The sequence below is a fragment of the Bos grunniens genome, chromosome 8 (genome assembly GCF_055505025.1).
Source record: "Bos grunniens cultivar Pamir isolate PY7600 chromosome 8, Bosgru_T2T1.0, whole genome shotgun sequence".
In the NCBI taxonomy this organism is placed as follows: Eukaryota; Metazoa; Chordata; class Mammalia; order Artiodactyla; family Bovidae; genus Bos; species Bos grunniens.
The window spans coordinates 68,071,366-68,098,616 of NC_141172.1; the positions used below are offsets into that span (position 1 = coordinate 68,071,366).

A 27,251-nucleotide genomic window follows, 5' to 3' on the forward strand; every position below is an offset into this window, starting at 1 on the left:
CCCCATTCTTCTCTGCCCTCCCCGTGTCCTTCTGCCTAGGGCTTCACTGCTCATTCAGGCACATCTTCCTCCCTAAGGAAGACGAATTCAGTTCCTCTCCCAGCACAGGAGCAGAGGGAGGGGAGTGTGTGTGTGGTTGGGGCTGGTGGTAAACAGGGGCAGGCTCTGGCAGCGCAAATGTGATGTTCCCCCAGCGCCTGCCAGAAACCGGGAAACCGGCCTCTCTTGGGCAGGGAGCTCTATTTCTGCTTGGCCTGCCTACAGCTGAGAGCCAGCAGCTCCAGAGATACTCTAGGGAATGGGCCACCTGGGGCATCCGTGCACAAGTCTTCTTTGCAGGGTTTGTGTTGTGAAAGATGACTGCTTTAGTGGTGAACAGTGGGCCTGATTTTTATTTTTTGCAGCACTGTGCAGTGTGTGGGATTTAGTTCCCTGACCAGGGATGAAACCCGTGCCCCCTGCATTGGGTGTGGACACCAGGGAAGTCCTGGGCCTCAAATTTAAAAGAATCTAGTCCCTGAGTGCGTGGAGATCCTCTGGGGAGGAGGGTCACCAAGAGTCCTCCAGGCAAGGCAAGAGGGAGGGCTGATCAGTGGCTTTCACCTCCTGGCATGTTCCAGTCACTTGGGCTGCTTTTAAAAATACCGATGCCCCAATCCCACCCTCTTATCAGTTAATCAGATCTCTGAGGGCGCACCCACAGTTGTTCTTTTAAGGCTCTCCAGGTGATTCTAGTGGGCACCTGGGGTTGAAAGTGCAAGAGTTAGGTGCTCAGTCGTGTCTGACTCTTTCTGACCCCATGGACTGTACCCCGTCAGGCTCCTCTGCATGGACAGGATTCTCCAGGCAAGAATACTGGAGTGGACTGCCATTCCCTTCTCTAAGAGATCTTCCCGACCCAGGGATCGAATCCAGGTTTCTTGCAAGTGGATTCTTTACTGTCTGAGCCACCAGGGAAGGGTTGAAAACTACTATTAATAATAGGCTAAATAATGGAAGTAAAAGTCACTGTCCAGTGTGCTTACAGACCAGTGGGTCCCTCAGACACTAAGAGAAGGGATCTAGGATAAAAGGGTTTGATTCCTTCATTTGGAAGACAGTCTTTGGAGGGAACAAGGGTTCCTAGCACAGCTCCAGAGGTCAGAAAAACAAGATGGCAGCCCAGAGAGGCAGGGCAGGGGGCCTCTGAGGTTGTCCTGGTCCTTGGGCGTCAGAGTGGAGTTACTTCAGAAGGGAAACCCAGCCAAGTATTTTCCCTGCTCAGAACCAAAACTGTACATCCAGTGATGCATGTATAGCAGTCAGTACATGTTTCTTCATTCCCTTTGGTTTTCCCTTAAACTTCAGTAAAGTTCTTTAAAAAGAAAAAAATTCCTACCATGGTTCAGCTGAGCTAAGGGGAATGAAGAGAGGGTTTTGGTCTGGCTTTGGGCTGGAGTTGTACCAGGGCAGAGGCAGGAATGAGCCTGGGGGCGGAGCGACTCTGATCCCTCAGAGAAGCTCAAGGAGAAAAGAGACGGGCAGCTCTCACAGCTCATCGCCCACCTGAAGTTTCTGGGCGTCTCACTGCTCAGACTCTGGAGGGGATGTGCCCACATACCTGGCAGGCCTGAGCCAAGCTGTGGTGGACAAAGGAAGTCTGCCAGCCGGTCACCTGGTGTCTGGGAAGGCCTGTGTGGTTTACATGGGATGAGCGGAGGAGCTTCTCTTGATAGCAGCTCCCCCTTCCAGCTCAAGTCTGACCCACAGAAACAGGTGGGAATGCAAAGTTAGTAACACCTATTTACTCAGCCAGGCACCCACTCCCTTGGAATGACCTCCCCCACATCCATTCCATGTTCTAAGTGCCTAGCATCTGGCAAAGGCACAGAAAATGAGAAAATGCCACCTCAGGTCCCGAAGGTCCTCACGTCCCCTTAGGGAGTCCTGCCCTCATCGGAACTTCAGGGCAACTGGGTCCCCAAGCTCTGGACTCCTTGTTCAGTTGAAGGCACTGTCCCTTTGGGTGCTGTGCAGGGACCTGCTCCATGGTGACAAGAGAGGGCAGTTCCCCTGGGAACCAGGAGAACTGCCCAGGTCCCCATGCAAGATCTCTGACTGCCACGCCCTTGCCCCGCTCCAAAGCAAAAACTTCCTCCGGAAGCAGGAATTACCCGCTCCAGCCCACTGACGGCCTCCTCCTATCTGTTGATTGGGACGACAGACGAGTCCCGAAGCCGCTGTAAAAGCTGGTTTTGCAGGTCTTCCTCCACCACCTTCCACCAAAAAAAGTTCTCACCCCGAACCTTTGGGGGCTCGTTTTGGAGGCCTGGATTCCGAAAAGCCACGGTGACCAGCACGTTCATGCAGATACCATCCGTTAGGTCTTTGCCCAGATGTTGCAGTCCAAGCAACCCCTGGGTCTCTACTGCCAAGTGGTGCAGGCTCAGACACTCCTGTAGCAGCCGCAGGACGGCCATCTTGATGCCGCCCCTCTGCTCCATGGGAGCGAAGCCACAGGCGGTGACGGGCAAGTGAGGCGTCCCCACTGTGCCCACCAACACCCACACTGTCTGGACGTTGGTGAAAGTGGCCACGAGCCGCTGGCAGACCAGACTGCAGGGAAGCTCCTGGGGAAGGAGGAGAGGGTGCCTGGCTCGCTGGCGATACTGGGCAGCGAGGTCGACCAGATGAAGAATGTCCTGGGCCCGCAGTGGGGTAGGCAGTGAGGTTCGTGGGTACCAGCCAGCCTGTAGGGACTCTGCATCTGCTTCCTTGGAAGTCTTGAGAATTCCACCTGGGGGAGATGCAGGGGATGTGCTCAGTTGTGTCCAACTCTGCAACTCCACAGACTGTAGCCCACCAGGCTCCTCTGTCCATGGGATTTCCCAAACAAGAATACTGGAGTGGGTTGCCATTTCCTTCTCCAGGGGACAGGGAGGGAGAAAAGGTCTATGTTGAATGAAGTGCTGGGCCTGGTAGAATAAAGGGCTACCCAGGGTTCCAGCTGTGACCCAGCGGGGAGGCCCAGGATCAAGTGTTCAGTCTGGAATCTGGAGATGCCAGGGTTATACTAGCCAGACTAGGGGTTCATCTCACCTGAGTACAAGCCGGGGGACCGGTGTCTACTGCCCTCAGCCCACGCTGCCACCTGCTGGGCCATACCTGTGGGGCGGGTGAGGAATGCGAAGCGGATCCAGGAGGGGCCCCGCTCCTCCACAGACAGCAACGTCAGAGGCTCACACTGCAGCCCGGCCTCCTCCTTCACCTCCCGCTGCAGCGCCTCCACAATGGTCTCCCCAGGCTCCATCCGCCCCGCAGGAAGGTACCACGACCCACGGCACTCCTTCTTGGCCTCCTGGACCAGTAGCACCTCATCCTGAGGAGGAGAGAAAGGGTCCTCGCCCACCATAGCTGGGATGGGAGCTCCAGGCGGGCAGCAGAGCCAGCAGCCTTCACTTGCTCTGGGTTCAGCTCCAATCTCAGATATAATTGCTCAATACCCACATCCCAGGGGCCACCCTAAAATTGCTGAATTCTCCAGGGGACTGGCCCTGGGTTTGGGGACTGCAGCGGTCTCTGCAGTTCATCTTTCTCTGCATTCAAGTTTCCATTTCAGAAAAGGGTTAAGAATCCTGGGAGCTGCTTCAGGGGCTGGAGATTAGGCCTCCAGGGAGGGTTACACTGATTCGCGTCTGCACAAGTCACAATATATCTCTCACCTCCCCTCATGGTTTATAAACTCCTTGTGGCCTGTCTAGGCTTTGACACACACCCCAAACAACTCCTACCTATGGCTCTGACCCCTTCTAGCTGATGTTACCGCACCATGTACAGGGATCAACACCAATCAGAGCAACAAACAGGGGGTCAGAGGCCTGGGTGTAAGCAAAAGTTGTGCACTTACTGCCCATGGGGCCCAGGGGAGGCCTCTGAAGCACTGGACTGGTTTTTAAGCCCACTCTGTGGCGGGCACCGCGCTAGCTTCCGGGGAGAATGGAAGAAGAGTAAGACAGCCTCCCCTCAAGAAACTGAGGCCTGGTGGGGTTAAACAGGTTCGTGAACCTCAGTTTCCTCCCATGTACGTTGGGAGGATCTCAGGGCTGCGCTGCGCAAGACTCAGATGTTAAGTGTGAAAGTGCTTTGCAAAACTGGGAAGAGCCACACACCAGGAGGCTGTGGCTGTTGCCGGTATGTCCTCTGTTCCCTACCGGGGCTGGCTGCGAGCCCGAGACCTGGGCGGTGGGCCCGACGGGCGGACGCTCACCTGCTCGTTGAGAAACACGGCCAGCACCACGTAGCAGACATTCCTCCGCAGCCGCACCGGCGCCGGCGGCTCCCCAGCCGGCCCCGAATCATAGTTCTGCACGAGCAGCCCCCGGCCCCCCAGCACGGCCGTCAGCGCCCCTCTCAGGCCTTCCGAAGCCATAAGGTCTTCCGAGAAGCGGCGGGCCGGGAACCGCAGATCTGCCGGGCCGGGTGGGATGTACGTGGGTGACAGTGGGGCCAGTCGGCCTCGCCCCCTCCCCCTGAGGACTCGGGTCGGGTGCACTCGCGAACACGGAAGAGCCCGGCGTGTTGTGGACGCTGATAGGCTGCGCGTCACAGCGGCCGGCTCGGATTGGCTGGCGCGCAAAGGTCACGGTGGGGGCGGAGCCAGTCCATAAGGGGGCTAGGCGCCCAGCCCTGGCGGTGCGGACGCCCCACAGCGTCTGCCGTTGCATCGGTTCCTCCCCTTTCCCGGCATCTCAGGCCGCACGCATAGCTAATTCCTCCAGCGCGCAGTTGTCTGCACGGGTTCCGACGGTGACGTCACCTGCCCGCAGGCTGCGGAGTGGCGCAGCAGCCAGCGACGGTGACATCACAAACCCGAAGACGTCACCGGGCCCGCGGCGTGGACCCAGTGTCCAGCACTTGTAAACAAACCACGGCATTGCCCTAAATGACACTTCCCAAATAACCTTATTTCTCTACTGCGAAAGTACTGGCTGTCACGTGGCAGGGAGGACAAGAGCTCCTGCCTTGGAGGAGATTCTGATCTAGTTGGAAAGGTGGACGTAGACAAATAATGGAAAGCCAGCTGACTTATAAGGCGAGTTACAAGATTGGTTCAAAAAATTGGTTCGGGCATGAGATGCTGCAGGCGCTCAGAGGAGGGAGGTTGCAGAGCTGGGATGGTCAAGGTGTGCCTGGCCATGGAGGCAGAACTTGGGGCAGAGATCAGTGCGCCTAGCCGTCATCAACCTTGTCTCGGTCCCCCGTCCGCTGCATGTCCTAAGCAGAGTCAGGTCCCTCTCCCCTTCAGGGGATGGGTACTTCTCCTTCAACTTTGTTGCTACCGCCCCCTACCCCCGCCACCACCACGTTGGTGGGGTTCTGGTCTGTTGAGAGTAGGGTGTGGGTTGATTTCAGGAGCTCCTTCTCCCCCAGCCTGACCTTTCCTCCTTCCTTTAACCTCTTCTCAGGACAGGAAGGCAAAAGCTGAAACCAGACAAGTCTGAGCTCCTCAGTCCCAGTGAGGGCTCCTTTTTCCCTCCTCCTGGCTTTGGTTATGTCTCTTTTTGTGGAGACAGTAGCTTGGTGGAGCTAAGCATTGGACTTGGAGTTGGATGCCCAGCCATTGCTCCCTGGTTGATTCTGTGCCCTAATAGTGTCAGGGACTTGTTTGTGGGCCTGTTTCCTTATATTTCTTGCTGTCATTCAGTTGCTAAGTCATGTTCGACTCTTTGTGAGACACGGACTACAGCACACCAGGCTTCCCTGTCCTTTACCATCTCCCAGAGTTTGCTCAAACTCATGTCCGTTGAGTTGGTGATGCCATCCAACCATCTCATCCTGTCGTCCCCTCCTCCTGCCCTCAATCTTTCCTAGAATCAGGGTCTTTTCCAGTGAGTTGTCTCTTCACATCAGGTGGCCAAAGTATTGGAGTTTCAGCTTCAGCATCAGTCCTTCCAATAAATGTTCAGGGTTGATTTCCTTTAGGATTGACTGGTTTGATCTTCTTGCTGTCCAAGGGCTTTTCAGAAGTCCTCCAATACCACAATTTGAAAGCATCAGTTCTTTGGCGTTCAGCTTTTTTTATGGTCTAACTCTCACATCCATACAGGACTACTGGAAAAACCATAGATTTGACTATATGGACCTTTGTTGGCAAAGTGATGTCTCTGTTGTTTTCTACAATAAGCTGCTAACAGCTCTTCCTTCCCAGGACTGCCGGGAAGGTGAGCCATCATGAGAGGAACTCTGTGGACTGTCCAGTGTGGGTCACCACCACTAAGCAACCCAGCAACGCTCCAGGCTGAGCTCTCCTGGCCACAGCATTTGTGGCTACCAAACAAAGGCTCACTTTTATGAAATGTGCCTACAGGACCACCATGAACTAGACCTTAGTCTAGGGAATTCCAGCCACACCAGATAAGCCTCCTTAGGCCCTTCTCAAATACTAAACTGACTGCAAGGTCCCTGGAGGCAGGGCACTGGATTAAGCTATGGGTTATCCCTGGGGGAGCTGCAATCTTGTGAGGCACTTGTGAACGCTGCCACCCCCACCCCATCCAAGACCTCGAACGTTCCAAACAACTGAATTCACAGGGCTGAAATCAGGCTCCCAGGACTGCAAAGCAACTTTTCCACGTATTTGCCGGGCACACATGCATGTATGTGTGTGTGTTTAGACCTTTATTTTCACATCTGTGAAATGGGGACAGCATTCATCCCAGACTCCCTTCTGCCTCCCAGGGATGATTTGAGAGAGAGTGAGATCATGTCTGGGCAGGGCTCTGAAAGCCTCAGAGGCGGCCTAAGATAAACACCAGACAGCCTAACTGCCTGGAAGAGCAAAGGCTGTGGCAAACCGCGGCTCCACTCTCCCCATTATCACTGGGCAAAGCGTTCCTCGCCAGTTGAGTGGACCTAATCACCCCTGTGATGGGGAGCACATGAGAGAAACTTGAAAACCAGCTGTAAACAGTGAAGGGCCCCATGGGTGGAAGGCCCTAGAGGGGGTTGTGCTGTGCCATGCTAAGCCATGTCAGTCATGTCCGACTCTTTTTGCAACTCCATGGACTGTAACCCACCAGGCTCCTCTGTCCATGGGATTCTCCAGATAAGAATACTGGAGTGTGTTGCCATGTCCTCCAGCAGGGTATCTTCCTGACCCAGGGATAGAACCCGCCTCTCTTATGTCTCCTGCATTGGCAGGAGGGTTCTTTACCAGGCCTTCAGAGATGCTGAGAAGGACAACAGAAAGTGACTGTCTCCAGGTGTCAGAGGGCACACACCAGATGGAGACAGGAGAGGCCCCAAGGCAGAACTGGAAAAGCTGAGGGAGGGAGAGGGGCTGAGATAGAAACCTCTAGAACCTGAAACCAAGGTAGGGCTCCATCAAGTGTGCTCTGCGTCCTCCATTCCCACAGAGGCTAGAGCACTGGCTTGTGTGGGTGGCTGCATGCAGCCCAGTGGACAGAAGTGGCTGAACTGGTTGGCTCTGCGGTGCAGTGCTTCCAGTGCCCACAGGAGCCAGGCTTGGGCCAGCCATTTCAGGGCCTGTGGACACGCATGTGCATGTGAGCACGTGTGCAGAAAGACAGTGTAGGCAACCTCAGAGTTGGGCGGGGCAAGCAAGGTGGGGTAAGGGTGTCTGTAAAGTTAGTTCTTTTAAGGAGCAGCAGCCCTGGCCCTGGACAAAGCAGGAAGGGTGAGGAGGGCAGCAGGCCAGGGCACTGGGACGAGGAGGCCCAACTTCAACCTGTGCCTTGCCAGTAGCTTCCCGAGTGACCTTGAGGGAGCCACATCTACCCTCCAGGCCACCTGTAAGGAAGATGGGTGGATCCTCAAACAGAAAATTGGTGAAAGCCCAATAAAGTCTGTTGCTTAGTTAATAGAGTTGTATCAGTATCAATTTCTTATATTTTGATCACTGTACCCTGGGTACATGGGCTTCCCAGGTGGTGCTAATGGTAAAGAACCCACCTGCCAATGTAGGAGATGTTAAGAGACAAGGGTTCGATCCCTGGGTTGGGAAGAATCCCTGGAGGAGGACATGGCAACCCACTCCAGGATTATGCCTAGAGAGAGGAGCCTGGCAGGCTACCATTCATAGGGTTGCAAAGAGGTGGACACGACTGAAGCAATTTAGTACCACCACCACCATGGTTATTTAAGATGTTACCATGAGAGGAAGCTAGATGAAGGCTAACTGGGAACTTTCTGTAGTATCTCTGTGACTCAACTGGAAACCTCAAATCATTTCAAAATTAAAAGTCTAAAAGGAAAAAAAAAGAAGAGACTTATCACCTTCACTGCCTAGGGCTTGGCTTCAGTCTTTGCTGGGGATCTAAGATCCCACAAGCCACAGAGTACAGCGCCCCCCCCCCAAAAAAAAAAAAAAAGCCTAAAAAATGTATTTGATAAGACAAAACAGAAAGGCAGAGTTGGATATGTACATTCTGACGTCACTTCCAGCTCTGAGGTTATGAGATCTGGGCCAGTGAGCAGGACTAGAGCAGGCAGACCACAGGATGCTGGGAGAAACAAAGGCCCAAAGGACAGGGCTGGACTGAGGGTGGCCCACTGAGCCTCCTTGAGGAAGAGGGCCACCAAGGGCCCCAAGTTGTTTCAGGGTCAGTCCCCACCTGGACTGGCTTCATTCCCAGGTGAGTCCTGGAACATTTGGTCCACCTTCTGTTCGCTAGGAGCCCGACCCAATATGCCCTCAAGGCTGCTACAACCCGCCACGAAAAGGGAGGTGGCAGAGAGGTCTGGAGAGGGGAGAGGCCCTGTCACGAGGCCTTCCCCGTCTTCCCACAGGAAGGGCCCCGTGTAGGGGGTTCTGGGGTGACATTAGGACACGGCATTGCAAGGTGAGATATAGGTAAGGACAGCTCACTCTGTGCCACTTGGAACACGAGCGGCTGTGAAGGGCCTGTCTGTACTGGAAGGAAGAGGACAGAGGAGACAGCAGCAAGGCCATCTGCAAAGTCCATCAAGTCTGAAGACTGTAATATAAATAAGGTAGCTCGAGTCGGGAAACTTGGCTCCAGTCCCAATGCTGCCAATAAAATTGCTGTATGACCTTGGGTGATGCTGTGTGACCTTGGGTGTGACTTAACCCTGGCCTGCCTGTTTCCTCTTCTGTAAAATAGAATTAAATAATATCGACCCCAAAGTTATGATAAAGGGTCTCAATGAGATCAGTTAAAACACTGACACATCAAAGGCAGTAGTTCCTTAATTTTCTCTTCTTTTCCTATCCCAGGAAAAAAAATGAAAATAGCCTAGCTTTGCATACAAAGAAGAAATCTAATTTTTTTTAAAATGGGCAATGTTTATGTAAATCACTGCCAAGCCTAAGACAATATAAGCGACCATTTAAAATAAATTGGCTTCCCTGGTGGCTCAGACGGTAAAGAATCTGGAAGCAATGCAGGAGACTGGGGTTCGATCCCTGGGTCAGACAGATCTGCTGGAGAAGGGAATGGCAACTCACTCCAGTATTCTTGCCTGGAGAATCCTATGGACAGAGGAGCCTGTGGGCTACAGTCCATAGGATCGCAAAGAGTCGGACATGACTGGGTGACTAACACTTTCTTAAAATAAAGGTTAGAGCCCAGAAAATGATGACGATCAGTGTTAAAGAAACCTAATGCAAAACACCCCCAATTCAACCATGTGTAAAACAGATCCCTGGAGAAAAAAAACTAAAGGAAATACACCAACATAAGAGTGGTTGGATTGAAGGTGAGTGGAGGTAAGTAGTATACAGGTTTCTTTTTCTTATTTTCTAAAAGTTCTGAAAGTATATTAAATTTATAATAAAAAATTTTATTTCATAAAAAAAAAAATAACATTCCCAGAACCACCACAGGAACAATTGTAACAAGAGTCAGAGCGTGTTGGGGGTGAGAAATACGAGGCCGGGGAGGAGGGCTGGAGCCACACCAGAGGGCCCTGCGGGTGGGGAGGGGCTGTCAACTGTCTCCAGCACCAGCCAGTGGGCATGGGGCTGGCCATGGGCACCGACGGCAAAAGGCTGGTCAGGGGCTTTCTGGGCCCAGACTCCCAGAGCTCCAGTTCAGACAGGAGAGATGGGGTGGCCTTAAGTTTGCAAGGAGAGTTAGGGATTCTGGGTCTCTAGTGTCACACAGGGAGATGCCATGCTGCTGTGACCGAGATCTCCTCCTTGCCTGCTGTCAGGAGCATCCTCAAGGTCAGCCCCTCTTTGCTCCTCTGTGGGAGGGAGGGACACAGTGCCCCCCGTACCCTAAGAGGAGCAGGCAGGGGTGTCTGAGGTCTCTGTCACCACTGCTTCAGCCCCCTCCCACCCTGCTCCAGTTCCAGGTGTCCCCCTCCCTCCCCATCCACGTGGCCTGCAGGAGCAGGGCCAACCACAAGGCAGCATTCACAAAACAACAGCCTTTAATGGAAATCCAGAAGGAAGGAGGTAGAGGAGGGAGCAAGGATGGGGCCTTGCCCATATCGCCCCCTCCGGCCAAGCCTAGATGGTGACCTGAGGCCGTCCCCTCCCCACACTTCACAGCTCAGTGGCAGGAAGGCGGGATGTCAGTGACCCCCTTGTCTAGCACACCTGCAGGGCGAAGGGCCTCTGGGAGCCCGGGGGAAGATGTGGGTGGTATGAGCAGAGCTCAGGCACAGGAGACAGCAGGAGGTGAAGCAGCAACAGAAGGTGTCGCTTAAGCCAGAATGATGCCTGAGGTCCCCCAGGGAAGGGCTGTTTGTCTGCTGGGTTGGGGGGCAGGGGTTAGAAGGAGACAATCACCCCCTAGTCTGGGTCTGGTACCTTGGAGAAGGGCTCAGGGGCAGAGCAGGTGCCAGTATGCAAAGGGCAGGTGTAAGCTTCAGTGGCACTGTGGTTGTTGGCATCAGGGCTCAGGTCAGGGGCAGGGAACCTGGTGCCTGCTTGTGTCCAGAGTGCGGAATTGACCCAAAGTCCCCAAGTTCCCCAGTGCCTTTCTCTGCTGAAGCCGTGCCTGCCCCTGACCTCCACCGCAGACACCTGGGACCTCCCACCCCTATTTAGCCTCTTGCAATGTTCCCACAGCCATCTTCACTGCTTGGAACACAGCCCAGTCCATCTAGGAGAAAGAGAGAGGACAAGGAGTTTACAGTCATGCCCCGGGGCTCTCCCTGCCAAGAAGGCCCTCCCTGGACCCAGCTCTGCTTGATGGGGAAATCGAGCAGCACACCCAGGCTCCTGGCCAGTGTCCCACTCACCTGAGCATAAAGCAGGCGGTGGGCAGTGGGCAGGCTGGGCCCCTGGTGGCAGAGCTGAGCAGAGAGGGCAGAGGTCTCAGGGGACAGGAAGTGCTGAGTGACGCTCACTGTGCTTACCAGGCACTGCACCTGTGCCGGGGATGAGACAGGTGAGGGGGGCGGTCAACAGAGACTCAGGGTGACGTATCCTGCCCCTCTGATCCCTGAGCTCTACTCCTCGTTAATGAGCCCCACCCAACCGGCTCTCAGAGAGCGGACGCCCTGGATCCAGCAAGGGGCACCACAAAGGATGTGGCCAAAAGCAGCCAATGGGATGCCAGAGATGGCGCAGGCAGAGCAGACATCGAGGGACAAGCTTGATGCCCGGTAAGCTTGATGCCCAGTAAGCTTGATGACTTCAAGACCACAGGATTCTCCTCTTCCCTACAGTGGAGGCGTGACTTCCTGTTCTGCCTAGCTCCGCAGGAGGAACAGAGCGGGTAACAGCCTGGGGACTGCTTCTGATACTCTGAGCTCTCTGCAGAGCCCCCACTGGCACGCGCTGGGGAAGCACCTGGTGGGGAGCCCCCGCGGGCACCAGCACGGCTTCTCCGGGGGCCTGTAGCAGGGTCCAGCAGCTCACACCCCACTCCTCCCGCAGGCGCCGCCGCAGCCCTGCGTCCAGGTAGCACCTGCCAGGAGTACCAGGCTCCAAGTTTCCTGCCCCAGTGGGGCACACCTCAAAGAAGAGAAGGAGGGATGAGCAAGTGGAGTAGGGGAGAGGCTAGGGTAGGGCTGCAGGAAGATGGGGCGTGGGCTTCCCAAAGGCCAGAGACACAGGTAGGAGCTGTAGAGTCTTGAAGGGCAGGTGGGGGAGGATGTAGGGGTGGGTGGGACAGGACCCAGCTAATGGGGGCTGGGGCCGCTTAGGCCGGCAATCTGGCTGGAAGAAGATCAGAAGGAAGGATTAAGAGGCAGACGGTCCAAATCTCTGCTTTTCCTGGGGCTAGATGGCTTGAATAGCCTCTGTGTCTCTGGCCCTGGGCTCTCTGCTCCCTCCTCCAAAGGTACTCCTTTCTCCAAAACCCAGGAAGACATCCTGCAGAATCGCAACTCATAAACCATCTATGCCAGGAGCTCTTAACTTGGTGGAGTCCCAGGACATCCTGAACTGCATGCTAAACTGTGGGTGAGTAGGTAGCCATATGTCCCTAGGGAGACAATTTGAAGCTTTCGTCAGATTCTCCTAGGATCTCAGATCCAGACTCAAGTTCTGACTCTCAGTGGATGAACCTAGACTGTCTAGGCTGAGGCCTCTGAAGCAGGCAAAGCTCTGGGGGGCCTTCACCTCCCCTCCCCTCTCCAACCAGAGCAGGGAGCTTCTTGTGCAGACGGGGGCTCATGGAGGCCAGGGGCCAGGGGAACCCAGCCTTGTGCTCCAGGTGCCCACCAGCTCCTTCCAAGCCCTTCAGTTAGGACCTCAGCCATTATCTCTGGGCTCAGGGTTCAGGCCTCCAAGACCAGGCTGATGAGTCAGGCTGGACCGAAGGCTGGACTATAGGGTAATCCCAGGCAGGTGCCAAGGAAGTCCGACCTGGAACCTGAGCAGTGTCACCCAGGCCTCTCAGTGAGGCTATGCCCCTCTGACCCTCCCCAGGAATCACTGGGTTTGGCCATGCAGGACTGCCCACATCCGGCCACACCCGCCCAGACAAGGCCATGTGTGTGTGAAGGCGTACTGTGGTCTGCTCCGCTCTGTGTGTTCCAGCTCATGTGAGTCCACCCACCCTTCTGCGCGTGTAGGTGGGGGGTAGTGATGGACAGCTGCGCTGACACTTGCGTGTCTGTGTGTGCGTGTGTGCCTGAGCAGGGGTGACCCTTGGTGGGCGTCCCTTCCCTAGGACAATCAGGGCTCCGCTGGACTTCGGAACCACAGGGCCTCTGCCACCTCCTGCACAACCACTCCTCTTCTCCTTCCCTGCCCCTTCTCTAGGTCCCATCTCTCCCTCTGCCTACTACGGCTGCCCCCCCCCAGCCGTTCCTTGCTAGCACCCCAAAGGGCACCTCTTCATAAAGTGTGTGGGTTAGTCGCTCAATCCTGTCTGACTCTTTGCAATCCCATGGATTGTAGCCTGCCAGGCTCCTCTGTCCAGGTAATTCTCCAGGCAAGAATAGTGGAGTGGGTTGCCATTCCCTTCTCCAGGGAATCTTCCTGACCCAGGGATTGAACCCTGGGTTTCCTGCATTGCAGGCAGACTCTTTACCATCCTGAGCCACCAGGGAAGCCCTATCGAATGTGGTATCTGTGACAATTAATGAAGATGATAGACCCAGGGCCCAGCCTGTGGCAGCTCTTTCCTCATTTCATCACTAGGTCCTGCCTCAACCCCTCACTCTCTGTGCACCCCACCACACACCTCTCCCAAGGGCCCCGTCTGCCTTCTCTGCACCTGTCGAGTCCAGCTCACCTGAGGCGAGGGAGCGAGCACACGGGGCACACACACAGAGCGAGAGCTCCTGGGGCTGGGAGGGGAAGGGGAGGGTCCCCGGCTCCCTCCTCACCATCTGGAGAAAGCGGCGGATGCGCTGGGCGTCCTGTGCCCGGAACACATGCCACACGGTGCTGACCTGGCTGCCTGGGGACCACAGCCCCTCCCCGTCCAGGCCTGAGAGGAAATCTGGGAAAGAAAGACACCTCAGGAGGACCCCGGGGCCAGCAGAGACACCACTTCGCCTCAGAAGCTCGTGCCCACCCCTGCTTCCAGTTGAGGACGCACCTTTCTGTGTCCGGCGCCAGGCGGGCAGGGGGGCTTCAGCATGTACCAGGACACTGACCAGGTCGGTCACCTCCACACAGAGGTTCTTGGTCCCCAGGTGCCCACGATGTGGGCTCACACCTATGTGGAAGTGGAGAAAGGCTAGTTGGGAATGGGCCCCAGGACCTTGGCACAGACTCATGGGTTCTTGGGGATGATAGGTAGAGGGGTAGGGACTGGGCAGGAGTAGAGTGGACACTCACCATAGGCTGCCCACAGCTGGGGCTCCAGTGGACGTAGGACAGGGCCCGGAGGGAGGTAGGACGCCAGATTGAGTTTCCCATGGTGGGCACAGTACTCTGGGAGGGGCAGGCTGGCAGCCAGGTTCTCTACCCTGTGTGTGGGGGGGGGAGGGGGGAGGGTAATGTCATGCCCAACAGACTCAACTCAGGCACCAGGGACCCCATCACAGCTCCTGAGACTAGGGTAACCCCCCCAAACAGGAGATGCAGGGAGGCCCGGGCAGCCCTTGGCACCATATACCTGCTGGCGTCCTCGTCCCCCAGAGCTCTATGCAGTAGGAACACCGAGCCCTCATCTGACTTCGGGCGACCTAGTGGGAAGACAGAACAGCTATTGGCCCAGGGAGAAACCTCATTGGCCCAGAGGGCCCTGCTCCCATGGCGGTGACAGAATCTAGTTTCTGCAGGGGGCTCTGCTTCTAGCTGCCCCCAGGTCCACTTTGAGACCCCACGGCCTTGCCCACTGCCACACCCCAGGCTCAGGCTCCCTCCTCCTCCTCTCTTCTGGGATACTCACTCTCAGGCCGGGAGAATCCCTCCCAGAATGTTGCGCTGCCCAGGCTGGTGGGCTGGGGAGGCCCAAGGGGGGTCAGTGCCTGCACCTGGCCTCCAAGTGCCCCGAGAGCTTCTGACCCCCACAGGTGGCCCTGAAGTGTCCTCTGAATTCCTGACACCAGCACAGGCTGCAGTGGGGAAAGAAAGGGGAACATGGGGAGAATGGAGGGGGTACCCAATGGGGCCAGACTGTAGCATGTTTTCAGGCACCAGAACGGCATGGGGACCAGCCTTGTTCCCTCTGAGTGACTGACCAGGTCTGCCTTGGCCTCAAGATCAAAGGCCCTGTGTGTATTGGGAGGGGGGTGGTCATGCCCAACAGACAACCCAGACACCAGGGACCCCGTCACAGCCCGCAAGACTAGGGTAACCCCTCAAGGCAAGCACAGAGCACTGAGGATCACGGGGCCAAAGAGAGGGAGGCAGCCTCCCTCAGGCCTCTCAGGCAAGGCCATGAGAGCTGGGAGCCTCACCTGGCCCTGCCTCCAGTGCTCCTGGAAGAGGTGGAAGCCTCGCTGAGGCCTGGGCTCCTGCAGCCACAGCAGAGCTCCAGGGGGAGGCAGCCGGGGCCGAACGGGGGAGAGGGGCAGGCCCAGGCCCTTGCGCAGGCCTGGCCCGGCCCGCAGCCCTGGCCCAGCCCGCAGCCCCGGCCCTAGGGCTTTCTCCTGGATCTTCCGCTCCACAACCTGCGCGATGATGCTGTCCAGGATGTTGGTGATGCGGTCATCCTGCGGGGAGGGAGGTACGGAGGGGAGGGAGTACTCAAGACCCACCTGAGCCTACAGGGGAGGCCAGCCCAGCTTGGGTCCCGGGCCCCCAGCCCTTCCCTTCATGCCCTTGCTCACGCTGGGCAGGGCCGGAGTGACAGGGGCAAAGGCCATGTGTATCCGTTCATGCCCCAGGCAGAGTTTGACAGCGGTGGAGGCAAGCAGTTCACACAGAGAGGGACAAGGCAGGGGCCCTCGGCTGGCACGGTCTTCTGCCGGGGTCTCTGTGGAGTCTGGGGTCTCTGTGAAGGAGGAGAGGGGTGCAGGGCTTCACCTTTCTGTAGAGGTTCCATTGCCTACAACGTGCTTCCCTCATCTCCTGGCTGTGCCTGCTCAGCCTTCGCTGGCCTTGCCCATTTCAACTCTGCCCTAGATGTACTCGCCTCCCACCAGCTTTCCTGGCAGGGTCTCTAGGACCTCTCCAAACGAGGGACTCAGATCAGGGGCTTGGACGGAGAAGAGCTAGAAGTCTTGTCCTAGATTCTACTGAGATTGATTTTCTTTAGATGGAGGAGGGCATGGCAACCCACTCCAGGATTCTTGCCTGGAGAATCCCATGGACAGAGGAGCCTGGTGGGCTACAGTCCATGGGGTCTCAAAGAGTCAGGCACGACTGAAGTGACTTCACACACACACACACGCACACACACCACTTTCTTTAGGATGACTTGAGGACAGAAATGGTGATGGGGGTGGGGATGGCTAAAGCAATTCCAATCTCTCCTGGGGATTCCAACCTGACTCAGCTTCCCCGACACAGTCTGAGTGAGGGACAGGGGGCTGCTCACCCTCTTTAATGTCCTTGGTCCTGTTGGTTTCCCCGTTGCAGGAAGGTTGTGGAGTTGGGGGAGTTTTCTCCATCGGCTCCTTCTGTTAAACCCAGTCACCACCCGCCCCCCGCAATCCAATCAGAAATGTAAATACGGCAAATGCAGCTCAATCCAATTCAACCCCCAAGTATTCACAGTGGACCCCTGTAAGTCCTAAAATGGTGTTTACAAGGAGCAGAATGTCATATGATAGATCATTAGGTGGAGAAAAGTTGCCCATGGACTCATGCATGCAGCCGGATCCAAAGTCTATGTAAGAGAGGCTGGAATACACATGGAGGCAAGTGATTGGAAAGAAATATGTCAAAACGACAATGGTGACATTATAAGCCATTGCTGTGTTATCTATATCTTTCACATTTTCCACAGCTGGAATGTATAGAATATCTGATAGACAAAAACCGTTCTCTAAACTATTTATTGAATATATGACTTTTATAGTAAGTACATGAACTTCGTTAAAAAAAAAAACAAACTGAAATGCATATTGAGCACCTGCTCTGTATTAGGTGCAGGGAATACTAAGAAGAGGACTTCCCAGGTGGCGCTAGTGATAAAGAACGCATCTGTCAATGCAGGAGACATAAAAGATGTGGGTTTGATCCCTGGGTCGGGAAGATCCCCTGGAGAAGGGTGGCAACCCACTCCAGTAATCTTGCCTGGAGAATCCCATGGACAGAGGAGCCTGGCGGGCTACAGTGCATGGACTCGCAAAGAGTCAGACAACGGAAACAAGAAAAAATGAATGCGCATGCTGAGAAGCTGGGCGGACACTCTGCCTGCAGGCGCGTGCTCCCAGGAGCGGAGAGAAGAAACTCTAGCAGTTACAGAAAGAACACACACAAAGAAGGCGGGAGCTCCGGGCAGGCAGAGAGTGAGGACTTCTGGGGCCTGGGTGGGGGCAGATACTCGAGCTCACTCCAGGGATCTTGGTCCCCAGGGGAAGAAGACAAGTGTCCCAACTTCACCCAGCTTCCACATCCCTCTTCATTCCCACCGAAGGACCAAACCCTGCCGAGGTCAGGGATTTGAAGACACACTGCCTTATCCTGGGCCCCACAGGCTAGCGCCCTGTCCCATGCCCTGCTTTCTTACCTGCGGGCCCCCATCCCCAGCGGTCCACAGTCGGGCATCAGCTTGGCAGGGGCAGTGCCCCCGGATGTCAAACTTGACCCAGACCTGGTGCATTGCAGCGCTTAATTCTGCCAAAGCTGTAAGGGGTAGAGGGGAGATGGAACTTGCCAGTGATGGCAGACAGGGGGCCACTCCCACACTGCTTGGCCTCACTCACCAGGAGGACATAGGATAGGGCTGAGGGACATCCACACAGGAAGCTGGTCTCCCCCTGGACCTGCCGTCTGTCCACCCCACCCCTCCAAGAGAGCTCACCCTGACTGGAGACAAACTGGGTGAGCATCAGGGAACTGGCACTGTGCCCAACTTCCTGGCCACACTTCTCCGTGGACTGTCCCTGAGAGCCTGTTGGGGTGGGAAGGCAGAAGCTGTGGGTCAGGAAATCAAGGTAATCCCAGGTTAAGGTCAGGGAAGAAGGGCAAGGGCGTGATATTTCAATCAGGGACCTTGACAATCTATAAAACATGGGCCTTCTGGGAAACTTGGGTTCCATAGTGACACAAGATCCTCTGCTTGCAGAACACAGAGCCTTTAATATGCTGAGTGCATTGCAAGATGATCATGTAGAATACGGTGTTCCGAAAGGTTTCTGACCCTGGAACTCTTTTTGGCCATGTCTGTTGGAACACTGGGAAACTTCAAGTGTTGAGGTGGCCGAGTTGAGCCAAGGGAGAGAAAGCTGAGAACCATGAACATAGCAGGACTTGGAATCAGAAGACCTGACTTTAAATCCTGGATCTAACACTTACTTGTTGTGTGACCTTGGGCAAGTCACTTAACGTGAGTTTTTCTTACTATCTGGAACATGGAGGCAATAATACCCACCTCACAGTGTTGTAAGGTTTAAAAAGGTACAAGCTGAGCAAAGTGAGGGGCAGAGAGTAGGCATGTGACTTCTTTCAAGGGTGGGCTAGAACACAGGCATGGCCCTCTGATCTGGAGAGGAAACTGTCTGGTCCACGGAGCATTGAGCAGGCTGGGGAGGAAGACTCTTGGGGAGACTCAGCCAAGAAATGGCCTTGAACTCTTTTTTTTTTGGCCCATGCCTTGAAGCATGTAGGATTTTAGTTCCCTGACTGGGGATTGAACCCGTGCTTCCTGTAGTGGATGCAGAGTCTTAACCACTGGACCACCAGGGAAGTCCCTGACCATGAACTCTAAAGCAGCCCTTCCAAGGCCCCCGGCTCCTTTCCTACCTGCTTTCTCCCTGGTCCTCCCAGCACCTGCCATGCGACCACAGGCCACACACAGCCGGTGGCTGCAGCGAGGGCATCGCCAGTGGGTATTGAACAGTCCACGGTGGCAGTGGCTGCAGCAGCGTGGAAGGCTTGGGTCGTCCTCAGTCCCGACTGGTGCCTGGCCTGCTAACCACAGGAGAGAACAGGGTCAGAGGGGCCTCAAGCCAGTGGCCTCTTTGAGGACCTCATGTGGGAGGGATGCACAGACAGGGGCAGTGTCCACTGAGGGGCTACCCCCAAAGGGAGACAGGCCTCTTGCAGTCACCCTGGATTACTCAACAGCCCCTCTACCGCACCACCATCTGCAACCAAGGACAGCTTGGACAGCTCAGGACAGCTCAGTCAGTGTGCCCCTTCAACGCCTGTCCCAGGGCTTCCAGATCCACCCTATACAACCTTTCATCCCCTCATCCTCCAGAGCAGTGGGGTCTTCTCAGGGGCATGTGTGCTAAGTCACTCAGTCATGTTCGACTCTTTGCAACCTCATGGACTGTAGCCCACCAGGCTCCTCTGTCCATGGGATTCTGGAGTGGGTTGGCAAGGATACTGGAGTGGGTTGCCATGCCCTCCTCCAGGGGATCTTCCCAACCCAGGGATTGAACCTGCTTCTACTCCATCTCCAGCACTGGCAGGCAGGTTCTTTACCACTAGTGCCACCTGGGAAGCCCATTTCCTCAGGGACTCCTCTATATCTCAGAAGAGGAAACCTTACTCCCTCTCTCACCCAGAGTTTCAAATTAAGCACTTGCTGGCAGGTGGGAGATCGCTGGTGAGCAGACATTCATACACCCATTAGACACACTTGTCCCATCTCGGACTGGGTGCTGGTAGTTCAAAGCTGGTCAGAACCTGGTGCTTGGCCTCCCAGTACTCACATCACAAGGCGAGAGATGAGCCCACAAACACAGCAGTGATCGTGGCATCATGGGGTGGCTGCTAGATTATGAGTGGGACGGAAGGATGAGGGTGGGGACAGCTGCCCAAACGGGCCCCGAGTGATGAGTAAGTTTTCATTCACCAGGTAGGAAGGGAGGAGAAGGGCATTCCAGACGAGGGAACTGAGAGTGCCAAGGCCCGAGGGAGCAGACAAGCTCGAGTGAGCTGCGCAGACAGTGATGCGGTGTGCTGGGAATCCAGGCAGAGGGAGTGGTAGGGTGGACAGGAGCTGACTGTGAGAGGGGAAGGGGCTGGACTTTCTGGGTAGGAGGGAGCCACCACTGCCTGGTTGGGGGGGAAGTTTGAGGGAGAGTGGATACATGTATATGTATGGCTGAGTCCCTCTGCTGTCCACCTGAAACTATCACAACATTGTTACTTGGCTATACCCCAGTACAAAATTAAAAAAAGAGGGAACCACCTGTGGCCTCATCCAGGGAGTGACAAGGCCGAGGGTGTGTGTTTCCCAGGATCCCATGGAAGGGAGCCTGGAAAAGACCCTGATGCTGGGAAAGATTGAGGGCAGGAGAAGGGGCAACAGAGGATGAGCTGGTTGGATGGCGTCACTGACTCAATGGACATGAGTTTGAGCGAACTCGGGAGATGGTGAAGGACAGGGAAGCCTAGCGTGCTGCGGTTCATGGGGTCGCAAAGAGTCAGACATGATTTGGTGACTGAACAACAACAAACAGGAGGGAGAGGCTGGAGCCAGAGGCACTAGCTGAACACCTCGCACTCTGCTCACCTCTAACCTTGGCCCCAGTCCTACCAGCCTCCCAGGGCCTGACAGCTGGCCGCCCCGGAAGCCTTCCCTCCATGCAAAGCCACAGGGAGCTCCCCCGCCACCTCCCGGAGCTCTTACAGACACTTGGCATTCAATCTTTTTTCCCTAGCAAGCCCAAAGCTCTAGAAGGGTTGGGCCAGACCAGGTTTTACACCTTCCCAACATCCTCCGCCCAGGCCAGAAACTTCAGAATACAAGTTGACTCAGAGCCTGAGCTGGAAATATGGGCACAGCAAGGCAGGAGCTCCCGAGCTGAGCTGGGGGCAGGATGGGCAGGCAGTACTGGCAGGGAAGGAGGCCCCACGAAAAAGCACTGACTGCAGGATCAGGCCCTCGCAGAGTGAATGCCCCATAGGCACACTCACCTTCCTGGTGCGCCCAGGCCAGGGCCTCCCGCTCCCTCCTCAGAACACGGCACAGGCGGTCTCCCAGTGCACTGAGCAGGTGCTTGGCGAGGCCCACGCTAAGCCCAGCCTCCAGGCCAGACCCTCCTCCCTCCTCGGAGCTGGCTGCCGAGTCTTCCTCCTGTGGCTGCTCCTCTCCCAGGGGCAATCTGGAGACAGGGTGGAGGCAGGTGAGCAGGGAGCCTCCACTGGGAGGGTGCTGGGGGCAGCCAGGGGCAACAGGCTCACCTGGACAGTGGCTGGGAGTAGCGGGCTGGCCCTCCTGTCTCGCCAGCTGCCTGGGCACAGCCTTGGCACTGAGTGACGCCTGCCACAGGAGCCACGCGAGGTGTTTCCTGGAGCCCCGGGGCCTGCAGGCTGGCCCCGTCGTCCCGGGTTCCTGAGGAGACATTGCAGCAGGTCGGGCATCTGGGCCTCCTGGGCTTTGGTGAGCCCCAGGTCCTGCCTTAGCACCCAGCCCGCCCCCATATGGGGCCAGCGCAGCTCCTAGGCCCAGGCCTATGAGACCTGATTTGGAGCAGTGGAAGCAGGCCTCCAAAAACTTCAAAAGAGCTGAGCCCTGACATGGACTGATGGGCCGCGAGGTGGGCTCTACGATACTAGGGTAGCTGGGGCTCCGGATACAGTCGGTGTAGACTTGGGATGGCTCTGCCTCAGGCTCAGTGATGCCACTGGCTGTGTGACAGCGTGAAGAGGCAATCCCAACGTGGACGGAGGGCGCTGGAAGGTGAGAAGGCCGCAGAGTTTCAACACAGGCCACAGGTGCAGTAACCCAAGAAGGCGGTGGAGGGGCCAAGAGCTTCCCACCGCAGGCAGAGGTCTGGGAGAGTGCAGACAGACCCATGCCAGGCGCAGGGGTGCAAGGCCAGAGAAAGAGTCCTGATCCAGGCCCAGCTTCCAGGAGGCCGAGAAACTGAGGTGGTCCCGAAGAACCGAGGCTGGGTCAGCAGTGCCAGCCTCTGTGAAGGGCACTGCGTAACACAGGGGTCTGAGATGTGCCCAAGTCCTAATACCAGCAATGTTCACGCTGACTTTCCATGATCCAGCTGGCCTAGAGAGTGGTCATTTGTTCCTGGGGCAGGACAAGGGGTCCTTCAGGAGAGGCAATTCTCCAATTGGGTTTGTGGCCCAGATAATCACAGAGATGCCTGTTCATGGGGTGCTTACTTAGTGTCCTTCATGTGAATGATATGGTTTCATCCCTGCAGCAGTCTTTACGAGGTAGGTGCTGTCTTTATCCCCATTTTATAGATGAAGAAACTGAGGTCCAGAGAGGTGAAGTAACTAGCCCAAGGTCACACAGCACCGATCAGTCAAGTCAGGACCCAGGTCCTTTGACCCCACGCGCTGAACCCTGTCATTATATTCTCACTAGTATGCCATGACTTGGGAGGAGGCACATGAAAATAGGAACCACTTGCTGGAAGGCTCTGGCCTGTAGATGCTAAGGGACTCCCAGTGAGCTATCCCATCGAGGTGGACAATGGGGCAGCTGGGTGTAACCCACTCATAAAGGACTACTGACCCCACCTCCCTGGAAAGCCCCTGTTCCGGTGGCGCCCTCCCAAGTAGGGCCCCCAGCAGTCCCCGCTTCTACCCCACCTCGGTCCCCTTACCTCTGTGGTCACCACACTGTTCTGTCTCCGCCTTGTTCCCAAATAATGAGTCCAGCACTTCCTGCCGGCCTCTGGCCCCCTGCCCCACACTGCCCGGGAAAGGACCGGTTGGGCGCTTGGCAGCTGGGCTGATCGCTGTTCCCTGGACCTCGGGGCTGCTTGACCTCTTGCGGGCTCGCAGCTGGGCTGCCGGGCTCTCCTCCTCCCCAGGGCAGCTGTCTGGGCACCCAAACTGCTCAGAGTGTCGAGTGAGCCACGTTTTCTTCAGCTTGGTGTGATGGCTGGGCGGGCAGGCCCTGGGACCGGGAGTCTTGCAGGCTTCCTCGCTGGATTCACTGGGCTCACTGGTGGCCCCCTCCAAGTCTTCCTGGCACTGCCCACAAGGGTCATCTCTAGCTGGTGGGTGAGATGAGCAATAGCCTGCCTGGGTGGTAGGAGGTCCAGGAGACGGGCACCTTGTTGTGGCTGATGGCCCCAGCTGGTACCCAAGGCTCCCACCTCCGGGGACAGCCCAGACATTGCCAAGAGTATGAACCAAGCCTGGGGAACAAGTGGGCCACGGGGTCCGGGGCACAGTGTCTGGATGTCCCAGGAGAAGGGGGCAAAGGTTCGGATGCCTGCCAACTCCTGTCTCTCCATCCCTCTGGTGGAGAGAAGGGTGTTCCACTTCCCCAGTTCTCTGGAGATGTCCACCAGGGGCTGAGCCCAGCAACCCAGGTTCCACAGTTGCCAATGGGTCCTTTGCCAGCCTGAGTATGCTTGGATCCTTGTGGTAAAAGCCCTAAAGAGAGGAGAAGGGATTAAGGACAAGAACAGGTGTGTGCCTGTGTGGCTTTAAGAGTTGTGAAAATACGGAAGAATGTACTGGTTAATAGGCACTGGATCTCTAAACGCCTACTCCACAGCCTCATAGTCTTGGATATCCCAGATCCTTCCCCAGGACTTCTCAGGTCTCCCCATAATCCAGCAACTAAAGGGTTAATGCCACGCACAGTCAAAGGGCTTTCAGGATCTATTCAGATGGTGTGATGCCCTGTACCACACTGGATTCAAAATATTTGACATCTCATCCCCAAGATGACCCTGGAGGCCACGTGGGGGAGAGGTGCCATAGGTACAGGCCATAGGACCACCAGCACATCCCAGAGGGCCTTGTCTGCCCCTCCTCCCAGAACAAGACCACACATTCTGAGGCCCCAGTTCCCGGGTCTCCTTCTGGGTGGACAGTGGGTGAGTCAATTCCTGAAATGGCCCAAAGGCCACAGGGTCACTCTTGGGACAGCCACCCTTATGCTCAGGAATCAGGGGGCTGTAGCGAGGTGGGAAGAATGCCAGCGGATGGGTAAACATCACCTAATGAGAAGGCTATGCCCAGAAAAGGCATTGCTTGTTGTTGACTCTGTCTGAGCTGATAGCCTCCTCCCCCACCTGGGTACCACCTTATCTTTTCATCAGAATGGATTGACAGAGTGGTTTGACCCCTCCAGTGTTGCCCCCGGGGCCTGCTGAGCCCCCATGTGTGGCCTGAGCCCCAGGTACCCTTTCTGCTCCAACACTCACCTTGCTGCCTAAGCTGAAGGTGGAGGGCACTTTGGGCTGGCCTCCGGAGTACACCCAGGGGTGTGGGGCCAAGGGCCAGTCACATGGATGCTCTGGGGGCAGGCTGGACACTAGGTAGGGTGGCAAGCAGGTGGGCATCCAGAAAGGAGCTCGCTCCAGGATCTTGGTCTCCAGAAGGAAGGGGCAGTGCAAGGGCCGGAAGGCCACAGGTTCACTCTTGGGATGGCCACCATTATGCTCAGGAACCAGGGGGCTGTAGCGAGGTGGGCACGGTGACCCACAGAATGCCAGTGGACGGGTAAGCATCACCTCCTTCCAGCGCAGCCCGTCCTTGCTGCTTGGCCAGCCAGCCTTCCTCTCTCCATTCCGGGGACCTTCACCCTCCACCAGTGGGAGCGTGTCCTTGGGGCCCTGAGGGAAGCCAGGGGGCAGCCAGGAGCCTGGGGTGCTCAGGACACCCCTCCAGAAGGGAGCGGGCTCTCCCAGGCACATTGCCGCAGGGCGCAGGCCATCTCGCGGTGGGGTGTCTAGCTCCCGTCCTGTGATCCCGTTCTCAGGGGCTGTCTTCTCCCAGGCTGGGCTGTCCTTCAGGAAGCTGGGCGGACCCTCCATCACTCTCCTGCCCTCATGGGGCTCTCCCAGAGGGGGTCCCTGGAGCAGAACCATGAAGGCATGAGTTGCTTAGAAACATGCTTCAAGCACCCCAGTTCCTGGCACCGCCCTGGCAGCACCAAGGCACCCCAAACCAGTAAGGCAAGTGGCAACCTACAGCTAGGTTCCATGCTACCTGCCCATGTGAGACTCGAAGGACCTGCCTGGGTGGGATGCCCCAGTAGGGGAAGGTTACCCTTTCCCCCAAGTGCCTGGAACCTGACAGCCCACCTGGGCCAGAGCCCCTCATCAGAGACTACCATTTCTAGGGTGACATGTCCTGCCCTCGTTGAGTCTGGAACCGGTCATGAGCCATGGGGGAGGACAGAGGGTGAGAACCCAAAAGATGAGCTCTGTAGAAGGCGCTGCCCTGGGAGACAAGAAGGTTGGATCCTGGCCTTGATCCAGTCCCCTGCTGTGTGACCTCGGGCAAGTCAGTTCACTCCTCTGGGCCTCGGTGTGCCCTTGTGTCAAACATGGTTGGGAGATGCACAGTTTCAGAAGCCTCTTCCTGCGCTGCATCTTTGGTTCCTGGGGTGCTGCCAGGCCACCCCAAGCCCCACCTGGGCTTGTTTGGGTGGGCAGTGCAGGCAGGGCAGGCTGGAGTCATCGGGAAGAACAGGGCTGCTGGCCTGAATTTGTCTCTACACAGGGGCAGCCTCTTAGCGGTGCTTTACAGTTTCTTGGCTTCTGAGGTAGAGCCCAGGACAACTGCTGGGGGCTGGGGTCCCCACCGCTGCCCCAAGGGAAGGAGTGAGCCAATCTGGGAGAGGGGAGTTAGAGGCCTCAGGCCAGATGGGTCTAGATACCCCTGTCTAGCCCGCAGTGTGAGGGCGGCTGTGGACGCTGGTAACTGCAGCCTGGCCGGGGGGAGGGAAGGAGGCGGGGAAAGCAGGCTGGGCCCCAGAGAGAGGCAAAGGAGGGAAAATTGAACGTGCGTGCAAAGGACCAGGATGACAGGTGGCACCGGAGCTGCTGCACTCTCCCAGCAAGGCGGCATGGCCCACTGGGGGAAGCCCCAGGAAGGAGGCGAGGGAACCCAAGGGGAACCGTGATATAGGGCGCTTGGGTTTTCTGAGGCCACTGCTCCGACACGGTCCAGCCCTGTCGGGCATCCTAACTTTCAGAGTTGTGTGGCCCAGCCCAGAGGAGCAAGCAGAGCTCGCTCCCTGCTTGTGGCCGGCTCGGTTCGGAAATGCCCGGCTATGGGCGTCCCCAGAAGGCGCGAGTCTGGCGCCCATCTCTGCGCTTACCTGGGCTTCACGGGCCCGGCGCGGCGCGGGCGGCGGCGGTCGTGGGGGCCGACACCAGGCGTCCTCTCCCCATGGGCCGGCTCCGGGGCCTCCTGGCCGGCGGGCGAGGACTCTTTCTCCCGCTCTCTGCTCAGCGCGCTCGCGCTCTCTTTCCCCCGGGGCGGCGGGGGCGCTCTAGGGCCGCAGGTTGGAGGGGTCGGACTCCGGGATCTGCAGGATGCGGCACACGGCGCGAATCGGCCGCACCAGCTTCTGGGCCGAGGCCGTGGGTTGCGCCATGGGACGCCGAGACTCCGTGCTGCGCCGCGGGGAGGGCCGGGCCGGGGCTAGGGAGCGGGTGCCCCCGGAGGGAGAGAGGGAGCCGGGCCGGGGGGAACGCGCGCCCCGGGTCGGAGATGGCAGAGCTGGGGGGAAAGGCCGGGGGGGCCGGGGGGAGGGGGTCGTGCCTGGAAGGGGGGCCGATCCCGCGACCCAGGAGAGAGGCACCAGCGAGGGCGCAGCGCGGAGCGGCGCGGCTAATGGAGGGAGAGCCCAGCGGAGAGGGCAGCAGGACCTCTGATCGCCATCGCCAGACGCGCAACTGAGAGTGGGGAAGCTGCTCCGCCGGTTTCCTCCTCCAGCACCCTGCGGGAAACAGGAGCCCGTGATTCGGCTGCCCCGCCTGGGCCTGCCCCCTCCCGGGCCCCGGGGGCTTCCGCCAACGCCCCGGCGATGCCACCGGCTGCGCACGGGGAGAATGAGCCCTTTGTTCCCCCCTCCCCCCCGCGGCACCCGGGCGCCTGCCGAGAGAGGCTCCCCCGGGGCAGCGTGCCAGCTTCCCAGCCGCCCCACCCTCCCGTGGGCCCGGCCCCGGAGCCTGGCAGGCGGGCAGCACCCCCACTATAGGTGCCAAGCCCGGGAACTGGAGCAAAGGGCGGGAGGGGCCGGACCAGGCCACCGATGGGGCGGGGTGCCCCCAGGGGTGTCAGGGCAGGGCGACTGGGAGGGGTCAGTGCCAGAGCTGGCAGGGGCAGTCGAGTTCTCACGGGTCAGTGATGGGCGCTCTGACCCACGCCAGCCACCCCGTGCCTGCTGGACCACTGGCTCCTGGTCGTCTCCAGCTCTGGCACACGGGCACACTCGCTGGCCCCACTCTGCCCAGCCTGGTCCTCATCTGGCCAAGCTGCTGTCCACCGTTCCAGACCCAAGCCCCCTTCCAAGGCGGTGTCCTGCACTAGCCGTGCTAGAAGGGTCTAGACTCTATTCTGTTCTTGGTTTAAGGGTCCCGGTTTCACC

At 57.3% G+C, this 27,251-nt stretch overlaps 3 protein-coding genes across 6 annotated transcripts; all 3 read right to left on the reverse strand.

The window, feature by feature from the left end:
* Window positions 1–1,769: 1,769 nt before the first annotated feature.
* On the reverse strand, window positions 1,770–4,770 carry NUDT18 (nudix hydrolase 18). Of its 2 annotated transcripts, XM_086416156.1 has the most exons (3): window positions 4,247–4,770; window positions 3,145–3,358; window positions 1,770–2,776 (listed from the first exon to the last, which is right to left on the reverse strand). In XM_086416156.1, the coding sequence occupies exons 1-3, from the start codon at window positions 4,406–4,408 to the stop codon at window positions 2,181–2,183; spliced, it is 972 nt and encodes a 323-aa protein (XP_086272282.1). In that variant the 5' UTR covers window positions 4,409–4,770; the 3' UTR covers window positions 1,770–2,180. The 2 variants fall into 2 exon arrangements, with proteins under 2 accessions (XP_086272282.1, XP_086272283.1); XM_086416157.1 differs by lacking the exon at window positions 3,145–3,358.
* A 5,607-nt stretch (window positions 4,771–10,377) lies between these two features.
* HR (HR lysine demethylase and nuclear receptor corepressor) lies at window positions 10,378–26,599 on the reverse strand. Of its 3 annotated transcripts, none has more exons than XR_015169986.1 (19): window positions 25,977–26,587; window positions 24,073–24,723; window positions 22,513–23,293; window positions 21,125–21,275; window positions 20,858–21,045; window positions 18,731–18,898; window positions 17,790–17,879; window positions 17,496–17,611; window positions 16,359–16,440; window positions 15,649–15,812; window positions 15,277–15,531; window positions 14,766–14,931; window positions 14,490–14,559; window positions 14,210–14,340; window positions 13,968–14,087; window positions 13,659–13,868; window positions 11,765–11,929; window positions 11,212–11,340; window positions 10,378–11,072 (listed from the first exon to the last, which is right to left on the reverse strand). XR_015169986.1 is itself a non-coding variant. In XM_086416121.1 (19 exons), exons 2-19 carry the CDS (start codon window positions 24,682–24,684, stop codon window positions 11,010–11,012), a joined length of 3,567 nt encoding a protein of 1,188 aa, XP_086272247.1. In that variant the 5' UTR covers window positions 24,685–24,723; window positions 25,977–26,599; the 3' UTR covers window positions 10,378–11,009. The 3 variants fall into 3 exon arrangements, 2 of the variants coding, with proteins under 2 accessions (XP_086272247.1, XP_086272248.1); XM_086416121.1 differs by having other exon boundaries at window positions 13,753–13,868; window positions 25,977–26,599; XM_086416122.1 differs by having other exon boundaries at window positions 13,753–13,868; window positions 18,731–18,895; window positions 25,977–26,558.
* Window positions 26,151–26,255, reverse strand: HRURF (HR upstream open reading frame). Its single transcript, XM_086416176.1, has one exon. It carries the CDS (start codon window positions 26,253–26,255, stop codon window positions 26,151–26,153), a length of 105 nt encoding a protein of 34 aa, XP_086272302.1.
* Window positions 26,600–27,251: the final 652 nt, after the last annotated feature.